We start from the raw sequence: 14,832 nt of genomic DNA on the forward strand, positions 1-14,832 counted from the left end.
AATTATACCAAACAGGTGCTAATGATCATCAATTCAATATGTAGGTTGAAACACAATCATTAACTGAAACAGAAACAGCTGTGTAGGAGGAATAAAACTGGGTGAGGAACAGCCAAACTCAGCTAACAAGGTGAGGTTGCTGAAGACAGTTTACTGTCAAAAGTCATACACCATGGCAAGACTGAGCACAGCAACAAGACACAAGGTAGTTATACTGCATCAGCAAGGTCTCTCCCAGGAAGAAATTTCAAGGCAGACAGGGGTTTCCAGATGTGCTGTCCAAGCTCTTTTGAAGAAGCACAAAGAAACGGGCAACGTTGAGGACCGTAGACGCAGTGGTCGGCCAAGGAAACTTAATGCAGCAGATGAAAGACACATCATGCTTACTTCCCTTCGCAATCGGAAGATTTCCAGCAATGCCATCAGCTCAGAATTGGCAGAAAACAGTGGGACCCTGGTACACCCATCTACTGTCCGGAGAAGTCTGGTCAGAAGTGGCCTTCATGGAAGACTTGCGGCCAAAAAGCCATACCTCCGACGTGGAAACAAGGCCAAGAGACTCAACTATGCACAAAAACACAGGAACTGGGGTGCAGAAAAATGGCACCAGGTGCTCTGGACTGATGAGTCAAAATTTGAAATATTTGGCTGTAGCAGAAGACAGTTTGTTCGCCGAAGGGCTGGAGAGCGGTACACAAATGAGTGTCTGCAGGCAACAGTGAAGCATGGTGGAGGTTCCTTGCAAGTTTGGGGCTGCATTTCTGCAAATGGAGTTGGGGATTTGGTCAGAATTAATGGTCTCCTCAATGCTGAGAAGTACAGGCAGATACTTATCCATCATGCAATACCATCAGGGAGGCATCTGATTGGCCCCAAATTTATTCTGCAGCATGACAATGAGCCAAACATACAGCGAAAGTCATTAAGAACTATCTTCAGCGTAAAGAACAACAAGGAGTCCTGGAAGTGATGGTATGGCCCCCACAGAGCCCTGATCTCAATATCATCGAGTCTGTCTGGGATTACATGAAGAGAGAGAAGCAACTGAGGCTGCCTAAATCCACAGAAGAACTGTGGTTAGTTCTCTAAGATGTTTGGGCCAACCTACCTGCCGAGTTCCTTCAAAAACTGTGTGCAAGTGTACCTAGAAGAATTGATGCTGTTTTGAAGGCAAAGGGTGGTCACACCAGATACTGATTTGATGTAGATTTTTCTTCTGTTCACTCACTTTGCATTTTGTTAATTGATAAATCTAAACTATTAACATGTCTATTTTTGAAAGCATACTTACTTTACAGCATTTTTTCACACCTGCCTAAAACTTTTGCACAGTACTTACTCTGCTGGAGCCACTGCTCGCTTCCCTCACTGCTGCTGCTGTGAGGGGAGGGGGGCATGGAGCATTGGGGAGCGTTCTCCTGGTTCACTCTGACTGTCAGCTAAGATCAGCCCGAGCGTTGTTGTTCACTCTATTTGCTAAAAAAAAATAGCTTTCTATTTTGGAAGTTGCACGTTTGGATTCTTACCAACGCTACACTCAGGTTTCGTTTCTGTCTGTAATATTATGCAATATACATATAATACCTGCAAAACTTGTATATTAAATCTATGTTTTCTTTTTCTTTCAGGATGCAATCCTAGCAATCCTAAAAACAGTGAGTAAATATTGTTTATATTGTACAACGCAGTCGTTTTAATGTGTGTTTTATTTGAAGTGTTTATTCAAGTTAAAAACCAATGCTATTACTTTACAAAAAAGCATCTAAGACCACTTTGTTTATTGCCAAGACAATGGCAGTGATTATTAAAAAAATTAAATTAAAGTGTTTTTGCTTGGAATACACACACAATTTAACTACTGTATTGCTTTTTTTGTTTTGTAGTTAATTCACGAGAGTAAAGTAAGGCCCCTCTTAATTCTGGAATATATATATATATATATATATATATATATATATATATATATATATATATATATATATATATATATAGATATATATATATAATGGCTTTGATAACGTTTTTAAAACTAATATCCAAACAAAATATAAATAGATACTGATCCATTTTTTTTTTTAGAGCAAAGATAAAGGCAAAGAACTTTAGTGACTGCTACTACTGCTCCTGATACCTGGAATCTTTGCTTGAACCAGCACAACAACATCTGGATCAAATAACTGGTCTGGAAATACTTGTTTGTCTGTTTTCATGAATAACGCCTATAGTGGTGTTTTTAATCCAAAAACACAGCACAGGAACAGCACATGAGCTTCTGACGCTTTTGCTAATTCAGTGTCTTTCTATGTCTTCAAGTTTGATTGAATGGCACCATAATAAAGGGAAGTATAGCGTAAGGTCGTAAGTGCTGTATTTTTATTTATTTTTGTCTTTCCCATAGTAAGAAATAAATTAAACTCTACAGCTTAAGACCATTAACATGTATATCACAGAGCTAAACCACTTAAAACATATGTAATTACATTTGCTATTTTATAACAGTATTGTTATTAAATAAATATTATATATATATATATATAATAATATATATATCTATATATCTATATATATAATATATATATAGTAATAAAATTTCAGAACTTCTTATCTCAAGATGTCTTAAAGCTGCTAAATACACTTAAGCTTTAGTCCCCCTGTACAACAAAATATAAAGATAATAAGATGGTCATGCCCATAATAAAGAATAAGGGTAGTAATTACAATGTGTAATAATGTACATAGCTAGGTAGCTGTAAGGAGACAAAACTAAGGTAATAAAACAAAAACATTGTCGTCAGTTAAGGAATCTACTTCACATACCTGAATGTGCAGATCATTCTTTTTTGCAATAAAACCTAGCTCTTTTAACAGCTTCTCAGAGCAGGACAGCACAAATCGTGGTGTTATGATGGGTTTTACCTGCGGATACTGAAAAGGGAATCAATGAGCAGCTGTTGTTACAGGCTAACATGCAATTATTGCAAACATTTTATTTAACTGTAATTATAGATATACCATACGTGTATAGTAACAATGTAATTACTTTTTAGTTACACATTAATTTACAAAATGACATTTTTTAAAGTTGTTAATGCTTCTTGTAATTGAAAATGTAATTACTAATATAGTTATGTAACTTATTACACCCACATTCAGTTTACAACCAGTGATGTAGTCGCGCCGGTAAACCGTTCCGGTACTTATCTCTATAGGCAGAACCTTGAATTAAGAATTAACTTAAGAATCTTTACCAGTTTATTATAAAATTGCTTATATGGCACCTGGCCGCTCTATTTTCGGTCCCTGGGCACCAACATCTCTTTTCAGTCTTTCTGCGCAATAACTGTTATACATTTCTTTAAAAAAAAAACACAGGTAAGTAACAATGTTATAAACTATTAATTTATTTCTCTGCTTTTCTTGGTTTTTTTAATTCTCACAATTAACATTACCAGAACCACTGTTTCTTGTCTGATGAGCTCAATGCTTTCTAAACAAGACAAATTTGCTGGAAAAAACGCTAATCTGGCAGCACTGATCAAAGGGGAGTAGCCTAAAAGCTGCATGCGAAATGCATGAATGGACTATTGAATGTTACCTTAAGTTCAGTGTACAAATATAATGCAAATTCATATAATTTGTTTAAGAAAAATCAATATTTTAATTGCCGTTCCCATACTTTCATATTTAGGACTACACCACTGTTTGCAACATCTAATACCTTTCCTGTCCAACTGTACATTTAAGGTTTTTAAAATCTCTCATTAACAGTCTGTTGAAGATATTTTGGTTCTTTCCCTGTTTTTTTTTTTTTTCATGTAATTTAAATAATTTTTTATTATTCATTAAAACTTCTTTGTAATTTTGTTTTAGGATTCTGTCAGAAATTGTTCATCAAAATGACACACTGGAACTAAAATAAAAAAGTGATTTCTGTTTCCAGTTTTATTTGGAAAGCATGTGTTTCTAACGTTGGAAACCTACCTTTCTTTGTAAAAGTGTTGAAATAAACCTGCAAGTGGAACATAGTCACAATAAGTCACAATAAGATATAAGGCTGTCAATTGCTTTTTTTTATATCAGTTGAACAGATGAGCTGTGCAAAATAAACAAGGTTATAGATAAATTGGCCAGTGTCACGGATTTAATTGAAACACAGACATCAATATGTCCCTGTACATTGTTGTTAAATTATGTACTAAATTATGCAACAGGCACATTCAAGAAACAAAATCAGCTATGTAGAAACTTTGTTGAAACAGTCTTGGAAACAGTGGTGTCATGGCTCCCCAAGGTTGCTCTATTGATGGTGTTATGGCTAATTTGTTGTCCAACGTGTGTACATATAATACTTACAGTACTTACAGTCTCTCCCTCTTGCCTAAAATGATGGAAGAAGGTTTCCTGCTGCAGCAGGTCCTAGTTATACCTTTTAGTTTCCTTAATAGATTCCTCTGTGGTTTCTTTGTACTTCTCTATAGCATCATTCATATCCATACACACTTTTCCAACCAAAGCCCGCTGTCCAATCTTATCTGAAAAAATGACACCTACAATTACTCCTTAATGCTGAGTCTTTCACACTAAGTCCTGTCAAAGTCTGTGCTGTTTGAGATTAACTTTGAGTCAAGATTAAATGGTCTTATAGTAAAAATATTAATTTAGCATCAAATACATATTTAAGTATAGCATAGTAATTGAATAAGACACGCCATGTGTAATTTATTTGATTTTTGCTTGTAGTATCTTCTCTACTGATCTCAAAACTGCCTCGAAAAATGTGTCAGCACCACGTGGCACAAAGTTTTTAGTTGCTACCCTTATTCAAGCTCCATATCTAGCTGTCTTTGTCTACTTTCATTTATGGCTAGTAATAAAAAGCAAAAGTCCAAGCTTGCTGCCTGTGTAGGCCCTAGTACGTAGGACATAGAAAGGGGGTAAAACGCATTTCCTTCCTTTACTCTGAGATTTCAAAATCTAAACCAATTAGGGCCGATGGAAGCATAAAGTCTGCCTGGTAGAAAAAAGTAGCTGAATTTGGTTTTATAGCTACATTTTACATGATTAAAACACATTTTTGGGCATTTTGATTTCACATATGTTTAAGTCTGGTAAAAACTAAATGTAATAATCTATTTTGTAGTTTGTTTCTTGAAATCAAAGATGTTGTTTGACCGCCCTACCTGTAGGGAATTAGAACAAAGTTAGTGCTACACAGCAGACACCACAGAATGCTAGACTGCAGAAGAACACAGTAAACAGACTAACACAGTATTTGACACTGCAGCTACCTACCTGCAATTTCTCCAAGTAACAAAGTAGAATCTGTGTGAATCGTTGCAAAGTAGCATGCAGTAGTTGTGCCATTTTTTAATGTTCTTTTCTAAATTTAAGAAAAGTTGTTAGTTCATTATGTATTATAATTAAATTCACCACATTGATAAAGGAGACCAAGGCTTTTATAATGCAGGTTGTTGTCACAAGTTTTCTATATAAAAAGGTATTGAAACAGCAGGAAAATACAGCAATTGTTTAAGTACATGAGATGAGTGGGTGTTGCCTACAAACACTTGTGTCAGAGAGACACGAGTGGTATAATTGTTACATACAATATACACATCATAGGTACACACTGTGACAACCTGACTCAGTACTGCTTGTGAATAAAAACATCCTGTTAATGGAAATATTGAGCCAAGCAAGTCTATTGTTAACATGTCACACTAATTCTGTACAAAATGAATCAACTATCTGGTGACACAAAGAAACAGATTTCAAAAATACAAAAAGGCTGGTATTTTGGTATAAAATCTGCAGCGTGCTTTTTGATTGTTACACTTGACATAACCTTTTCTAAATGGATATACTTAATGAAGTATTCATCTTGTAACCATTATGCAATATTACTGAAACAAAATGTTAATGAGGACAAGTCACAAAATGTAGTTTAATTGTTTCTTTACAAGTTTTGTAGGGGCTTTTCTACTTTTCTGGTAAAAATGCTTACCACAACTTTGTTGTAGACCTCTTCCGCAAACTCAGTTTTTTTGTACTTCAGTTCAGCTGGGAATGTGTATGTGTTTAACCACTGTAGAAGGGACATATCAAGACCTGTTCCCATATAGCTGTACTGGGATGCATGGATATGAGTATCAACCATACCCGGGATGAAAAATTCCCTGCAAGAAAGAATACATACTGTACAGTCCACCTTGGTTAACTCAACTGGTGGATAACTCGACGCCTTCGCTAAATTCGACAGCCAGTCTTGGTCCCGAATTTGCTCCATATAAAATATATGCATCCTGCCTCTTTCAATTCAACACCATGCTTTACTCGTAACTTGACACTTATTACCAGTACCGAAGGGATAAAAACTGTTAAAAAGATTAGTGGATAACTGAACACTGTCATTTCATGTGACTGACTGGAAATGGATCATTCATTCATTCGCAACTACCAAGTGCAGCTGGTTACAGTATCAGTTCAAAACAAGTGGGAAGTGAAAAAAAAAAGATTGTTCAGTTGGCTTTAAAGCTCAGGTTATCTGGGGTAACAGGTTTGTCAGGAGAACTTTCAAAGCGCATGTTTTTGAGTACGAAACAATCGACAATACTTGATTTCTCTGTGAAACTGTAAGTTGATTATTATTGTTTCTGTTTACAGAGTTAATTCTATATAATGTAAATTTGTTAACTTTTGCTATTTATGGCAAGCTGTCAAATTAGACACTACAAGCCAATAACTAAAAGTACAGTCAACTGTTTGTGCACAGTTTGTGGTTGGATTGTTTTCGTAAAAATAACACAGTAGTTATTTTATTAATTCTTATTTCAATCAAACTATATGAGTTGTACTGAGTTTGTACAGTACTGTATACTGTAATTGATTCATTCACTGCAGTTCTTTCAACCGTTTTCATAAGAACAATTAACTAAATAAACATGTAAATACTGTAATACTGTGACCGTGTGAGTTCTGTTACTTACATGCATGTTAATGTCATGGCTCATGTGCACCCGTGGTTAACTCGACACCTTGGATAAATCGACTCTAAATGGCATCCCCTTGGGTTATCGAGTTAACCAAGGTTGAATCAAAATGTATTTTAACATGCAAATTAAGCTGAACTGAAAATAATTACTGACCAGTCTTTCAGGTGTCTGATGTCTGTATTTCTGAATCCCCACATCTTGGCAAGATTCTCCTGCTCATGAGCATCTTCAATAAACACAATCTGAAAACAGAGTGAACAGAACAATAAAGACTAGAACAAGCAATGTGCTGGATTGTTTCAAGGCACTGACAGAAATGTCCTATATGAAGACTCCACATCCAATAAATGATCCATTTAGAATAAGTGTCCAATAACTAGCAAAACAACCCATTCGTCCTTCAATTATAAGATTGTGCTGTATTGCATTTCTTGATTTTGCTGTATACACAGCAAACGGAATTTCAATGGGAGACTGCAGGTTGGTTTCTATGACAATAGCTTAAATTAATTTCTATTTTGCCACTCTATATAGAACAAGATATTATATTTAAAATATGTTACTCATAGGGCTGTCAATGAGTTCCAGTATCACACACAAGTACATCTAGTGTGCTGCGTGATGAACGCGCCTTCACTTCTCAAAATACACCAGCAGCTCTTCCACTACAGATAACACCAATACAATAACAAATGAAACCCATCAGTTTAGACGAAAATTCAGGATTGCCACAAGCCCATAAATCAAGCTAAATAAAATAATATAAGGCCAGGGGCATACCCAGTTGGCACACAGGCCCACCCAAATCTGTGCCTATGTGATTGCCAAGTTTAAGTAAATTTACATATTTATTATTATTATTATTATTATTATTATTATTATTATTATTATTATTATTATTATTATTATTATTTAAACTGTGCACCACAAAGGCGGGAGCTCAAGTTTAGGACAAAAAGACATTTTAAAATGTCACAAGCTTTAGCCAATCAAAGAAAAGTAGTCATTGTGATGCTATGTTTATGTGGGATCTTCCTCTCAAACAACGAATTATGTGCAATACGCATTTCATTGACAGTTTGTGAGGCAGATGGAGCAAATCTTTTGAAAGTCCCAGACGCTTACATATTCCAACTTGTTTTACAGCGATGGAGGAAAACACAGCTCTGAGGAGCTTACAGGCAAGCCCGCAGGCACCCATTTTGAAACAAAATGTTAATGAGGACAATTCACAAAATGTAGTTTAATTGTTTCTTTACAAGTTTTTTGGGGGCATACACCTTCACTACTTTAAGACACAAATTAGAAACAGTTAACAAACAGCCCTTCCATGTGGTCTCCCCTCTCCCAGGCAATTTCCTCCCAATGGAGCTGTGTAGCTCCCTTATATACCCCAATTTCCTCCCAATGGAGCTGTGTAGCTCATATGGCCAGGGTTGATTGACAATGAATCATTCAGTCAACACCTGGACACATTTTCACATGTATCTGGCAGGGGCTCCTCCCCTTCTGGCTGTGAAGGCGGCAGGGGCTCCTCCCCTTCTGGCTGTGAGGCAGCAGGGGCTCCTCCCCTTCTGGCTGTGAGGCAGCAGGGGCTCCTCCCCTTCTGGCTGCGAAGGCAGCTGGGCCTCCTCCTCAGTGGCTGGAGACTGGTGCAGCGCACCATTTGTCGCAATCAACGCCTCGCCACATTTTCACATATATCTGGCAGGGATTGGAATTAACCTCATCCCTACCAACCACCACCACAAACACACCCAAAACAATATTATTTACAGGCAGGGGCCTGCACTGCCACACCCTTATACAAGCTGAACCTACATTTGCACAGTAAGTTTACAGTTTATCGCCCCTTTCCCATGATTATACTATGCATTTACAATGCTTTATTTTTTGCCGATTGACAATGTGGCTTTACCATGCTTCTCTGTTTACCATGCTTCTCAGTTTACCGTGCTTTCCTTTGCATTACCATGCTTCTTTGTTTACCGTGCTTCTCTATTTACTCTGCTTTCCTTTGCGTTACCATGCTTCTCTTTATCATGCTTCTTTTTACCATGCTTCTCTGTTTACCATGCTTCTCTTTTTACCATGCTTCTGTTTACTATGCTTCTGTTACCGTGCTTCTGTTTACCATGCTTCTCTGTTTACCATGCTTCCCTGCTTACCATGCTTCTGTTTACCATGCTTCTGTTTACCATGCTTCTCTGCTTACCATGCTTCTGTGTTTACCATGCTTCTCTGCTTACCATGCTTCTCTGTTTACCATGCTTCTGTTTACCATGCTTCTTTGTTTACCATGCTTCTGTTTACCAAGCTTCTGTTTTTACCATGCTTCTGTTTACCATACTATTCTGTTTACCATCCTTCTGTTTACCATGCTTCTGTTTACCATGCTTCTGTTTACCATGCTTCTCTGCTTACCATGCTTCTCTGTTTACCATGCTTCTGTTTACCATGCTTCTGTGTTTACCATGATTCTGTTTACCATGCTTCTGTTTAGCAATCTTCTCTGTTTACCGTGATTCTGTTTACCGTGCTTCTCTGTTTACCATGCTTCTCTGTTTACCAAGCTTCTCTTTTTACCGTGCTTTCCTTTGATTTACCATGCTTCTCTTTGCTTTAGCATGATTTTCTGTGCTTTTACTAATGCTTCGCCACACTTTTTCATACAACAAAGTTGTTGATCTTTGAAGTTTCCACATGTATGGGCATTTACTAAACATGACTATTGTGACCCTGTCATGCCACTATCCAGTTTTAAATAACTTTAGCATAACTGAGGCAGAAGTGTTAAAGGGACTAGGAGCTCTTAAAATAAACAAATCCCCTGGGCCGGATGTGATCCTCCCAGTAGTACTCAAAGAAATGAAAGAAGTAATTTACAAACTGCTAACCAAGATCATGCAGCAGTCTCATGACATAGGGGTGGTACCAACAGACTGGAAAATTGCAAACGTAATACCAATCCACAAAAAGGACAACAAAACTGAACCAGGTAACTACAGACCAGTAAGCCTGACTTCTATTATATGCAAACTTATGGAAACTATAATAAGATCCAAAATGGAAAATTACCTATATGGTAACAGGGTCCTGGGAGACAGTCAACATGGTTTTAGGAAAGGGAGATCGTGTCTAACTAACTTGCTTGATTTATTTGAGGATGCAACATCGATAATGGATAATTGCAAAGCATATGACATGGTTTATTTAGATTTCCAGAAAGCTTTTGACAAAGCCCCGCACAAAAGATTAATTCTCAAACTGAACGCAGTTGGGATTCAAGGAAACACATGTACATGGATTAGGGAGTGGTTAACAGGTAGAAAACAGAAAGTACTGATTAGAGGAAAAACCTCAGAATGGAGTGTGGTAACCAATGGTGTACCACAGGGATCAGTATTAGGTCCTCTGCTATTCCTAATCTACATTAATGATTTAGATTCTGGTATAGTAAGCAAACTTGTTAAATTTGCAGACGACACAAAAGTAGGAGGAGTGGCAAACACTGTTGCAGCAGCAAAGGTCATTCAAAATGATCTAGACAAGATTCAGAACTGGGCAGACACATGGCAAATGACATTTAATAGAGAAAAGTGTAAGGTACTGCATGCAGAAAATAAAAATGTAAATTATAAATATCATATGGGAGATACTGAAATTGGAGAAGGAATCTATGAAAAAGACCTAGGAGTTTTTGTTGACTCAGAAATGTCTTCATCTAGACAATGTGGGGAAGCTATAAAAAAGGCTAACAAGATGCTCGGATACATTGTGAAAAGTGTTGAATTTAAATCAAGGGAAGTAATGTTAAAACTGTACAATGCACTAGTAAGACCTCATCTTGAATATTGTGTGCAGTTCTGGTCACCTTGCTATAAAAAAGATATTGCTGCTCTAGAAAGAGTGCAAAGAAGAGCGACCAGAATTATTCCGGGCTTAAAAGGCATGTCATATGCAGACAGGCTAAAAGAATTGAATCTGTTCAGTCTTGAACAAAAAAGACTACACGGAGACCTAATTCAAGCATTCAAAATTCTAAAAGGTATTGACAATGTCGACCCAAGAGACTTTTTTGACCTGAAAAAAGAAACAAGGACCAGGGGTCACAAATGGAGATTAGACAAAGGGGCATTCAGAACAGAAAATAGGAGGCACTTTTTTACACAGAGAATTGTGAGGGTCTGGAATCAACTCTCCAGTAATGTTGTTGAAGCTGACACCCTGGGATCCTTCAAGAAGCTGCTTGATGAGATTTTGGGATCAATAAGCTACTAACAACCAAACGAGCAAGATGGGCCGAATGGCCTCCTCTCGTTTGTAAACTTTCTTATGTTCTTATGTTCTTATAAAAAATATAAAATGTAGAATAACGTTATTATCCTTATGAAAATATAACGTGGTACATGCATACATTGCTTGTCATTTTATCACTGTCTTCGCCTCACAAAGCTAATATAATTCATACCATGAAGGTCCTTACATATAGCTAGAAACTAGATAAGCTCAACAAACGTTTTTACTCGGCTTCTTTGGTGTATGAAAAAGACAAAAGTGGAATTTTATTTATTTTTTGTTTGTCTTTTTATCATGGGACTGTTGAAAGCTATACAATTTCTTTACACATTTTACTAGAAATTCTGTAACTGTACATCACTGCAGTTAGGTGTTTGTTTTTGTACTTTATAAAATTGTATCATTGATTGATTACCATATTGTACATCCCTGCAGTTGTACTTTATAAAATAAAATGTGTTATTGATTATGATAATTACCATATTGTACATCAGTGTAGTTGTTGTTGTATAAAATGTAATGTATTATTATTGATGATTGTTATTTCACACCTGTCTATAACTGTTTCCCTTTGTTGTACAGCTGGAATTTGCAGTGCACAGTCAGGTATCTCATGGAAGAAGAGGTAGAGGTCGTGGTAGGGCAAGTAAGAGAGGGAGAGTTGCATCCTCCAACTCCCGCGTAGTGTTGTACATGACACCTGGTGCTCCGATGAAAAGCAGCCCTATGCGTTCCCATTCACTGGTGTTCCTGCATCAATAAGAGAACAAGGCAGGATGCTATGGAACTGGAATGTTTAAAGCTGTTTCTGACCGATGATGTTATGGATAACATTCAGAAAAAGACAAATACATTTTCCCAGGAGCAAATAGAGAAAATACCAGCTGCCAAACCCCAAGCAAGAATGAGGAGCTGGAAAAATGTCACTTTAGATGGCCTGTGGCAGCTTTGGGGGCTTTCATTTTTGGTGGGGATAGTGAAAAAGCCATGTGTGAGGCGAGAGTGTATTAATGGAATGTCCAGACAGTAATTTGTGTGTAAAGAAATAAATTGATTTATTATTATTTTCTCTACACAAATAAAACAAATAACAAAGAAAACAAAACAGCATGAGGGAGGCGGTGCTAGAGTAATAATCCCAAAGAAAGGTAGTGAAAACGTCCTAAATCGTCTTCTCGGCGTCCCCCGGACATAAACCAAAGAAAGACAAAAAATATTAGTAAAAATTTCACTTCCTATCTCCACACTAATTCAAAAACCCCGCTGCTAAAATCTCGTCTCTCCCTCCGCCCGTTACTCTGCCTATTTTACCTTCGGACCAACCCCAAACACAGTAGTATGTTCCCTTTAGTATGTAACGTCCCACATCTGTAGTCAGTGGAACACCAATCCCCAACCGACAAGTGTCCTTATCCTTCACTTGACTCCAATGGCTGGAATTTACATACTCGTACTTCCGCCCGTAATAAAGATGACTTTCGTCATGGTCACGAGATCTTGGTAAGGGAAGTCCCGAGTTGGTTTGATGCCATCTACTGTCGGGAGGCTGAATCACAGACCGAAACCCCTTTGACTCATCACACCATGTCTCAACAGTTACTGGTCTGGGGACCTGTCACAGAGACGGCCGAAGTGGGCGGCGTCAGAACCAGGAAAGGTAATGCAATACACAAAACACAGGACGGATGAAATGAAGTGATGAAGACGCCTGTTGGCGCCGGTTTAATACCAAATAAAAGGTTTACACAAACACGAAAAACACAGGACACGGCACTCTACGCCAAAATAAATAGACAAACGAAAACAGACTAAACTTAACAAAACGGTGCACGCACAGACACTGACAAACACGGTGAGCGGATACTTTCTCCTCTTATCATTACTACTACTACTACTGCTGCTTATTTCCTCCGTCTCCAATCCCGTTCTCCGCTCACCGAACACCCAACCCCAGTATGTGACAACGTGCATCTATATATACTATTGTGCTGGGATTCAATTACCAATTAATTATTCACTTGAATCCCAGCACGTGAATTAATAAAGTGCAATTCCCCGTGCTCACATATTACTACATTTTACTTGCACGTGAAGTGCTGTGCAATCCTCGTGCCTAAATACACATATACATTTTTTAAACACTCGTGTTACACAGACCCGTTTATATCCCGTGTACCAATGTCTATACACCAACATTTAAACACACCACACGCAACACATAACAGATAATATACACAGGGGTGGGCACTTTGTTACAGGACCCCACCATCAACACTCCCTTCTTTGGTAGCATCATGATGCGTAATCGCTACATGCAGATTCTTCAGACACTGCACTTCCAGGACAACAAAGCTGGCAGGACTGAAAATGATCGCCTTTGGAGAATCCGCCCTTTTTGACATTTTTTTCTGCAACTCTGTACTATTTTACAGTTGACATTTTGACGTTCTGAATACTATAAATAATTTGAAAATAATTTTCTTCATATTCTAAGCTTTTAAATTATATATTGGATTTCATGGTAATTTAACAAGATTTGAATGAATTAAACAAGTATAGTGAATTTTCTTTCAGAATTCCAAAAATAAATCTGGCTCAGATTCCAGCTAGAAGTCTAAACTCGGCTAGTCATATGAAGAAAAAAATACTACTGTATCTCTTGTGAGGACATTCCTTTATTTGTAGGATCATGTTTTGGGACCTCAAACACTGGAATGGGGCTGTAGGATGATACAATGTTATTGGGTAAACTGGGTAAAAAAAAAAGATAACCTTTTTTAACCTTTTTTCTGCCAATCTGTACCATCTTACATTTTAAAAACAGTACAGACTGGCAGAATTCTTGTTCTGAATTCTGTAAATAGTTTGAAATATTATTATTCATGTTTTAAGCTTTTAAATTATATATGATTTTATGGTAATTTAATAACAATTACTATTTCGAGACCAACCAGTGGATTACAATAAAGCAATACACTCCATCTGTATTGCTTGTTACCATTATTATTTACTGTGTTTGTGTGTCATCAGACCATTGGATTAAAAAAAAAAATAACATTGCACCTGAATTATCGTTCTGTTCATTGATCACTGCTGCATTCCTGCACCTGTACACTGTTAACCACTTTGCCACAGTCAGTTACTGACTTTCATTTTATTTAATAATTGCATAAAAATGTAATATTAGTGTGTTAAGTAAATTTATTTTTTGTATACTGCAAACATTTTAAATGGATTTACAGAGGAAATATTTGAAGTTTTCAGGGTTTTGATTGATTTCAATCCATTTTAAATGTAAACTATTTCCTATGACGTCAGACCTTTGGTCATTGTCCGTCCAATTTATATTGGGACCCACCCAAATTTCCAAGCCTGGTTATGCCACTGGAGTAGGCTGCGTTCCATCTTTTTTTTTTCTTTTTTTTTTTTTTTGCGCGTAGTATGGAAAGCCTACCAATTTTTCTTGTTAGTTTGCAATTTTTGGATATGATGACAAACTTTTTTATGTTATCTTCACAATTAACAGTTCATTTAATAGAAC

At 37.0% G+C, this 14,832-nt stretch overlaps 1 protein-coding gene across 2 annotated transcripts in view; it reads right to left on the reverse strand.

Annotated features, from left to right (window-relative positions):
- Positions 1 to 14,832, reverse strand: part of LOC121319097 (guanine deaminase-like) — a 73,268-nt gene that overhangs the window by 45,211 nt on the left and 13,225 nt on the right. For both annotated transcript variants that reach the window (XM_041256293.1, XM_041256296.1), the window contains exons 2-7: positions 7,146 to 7,234; positions 6,005 to 6,176; positions 5,293 to 5,380; positions 4,427 to 4,532; positions 3,982 to 4,009; positions 2,818 to 2,925 (exon numbers count right to left, since the gene is read on the reverse strand). In XM_041256293.1, the coding sequence (XP_041112227.1) occupies positions 2,818 to 2,925; positions 3,982 to 4,009; positions 4,427 to 4,532; positions 5,293 to 5,380; positions 6,005 to 6,176; positions 7,146 to 7,234 (591 nt within the window). The remainder of the gene's footprint in view (positions 1 to 2,817; positions 2,926 to 3,981; positions 4,010 to 4,426; positions 4,533 to 5,292; positions 5,381 to 6,004; positions 6,177 to 7,145; positions 7,235 to 14,832) is intronic.

This window comes from Polyodon spathula, chromosome 1 (assembly GCF_017654505.1).
Source record: "Polyodon spathula isolate WHYD16114869_AA chromosome 1, ASM1765450v1, whole genome shotgun sequence".
Classification (NCBI taxonomy): Eukaryota; Metazoa; Chordata; class Actinopteri; order Acipenseriformes; family Polyodontidae; genus Polyodon; species Polyodon spathula.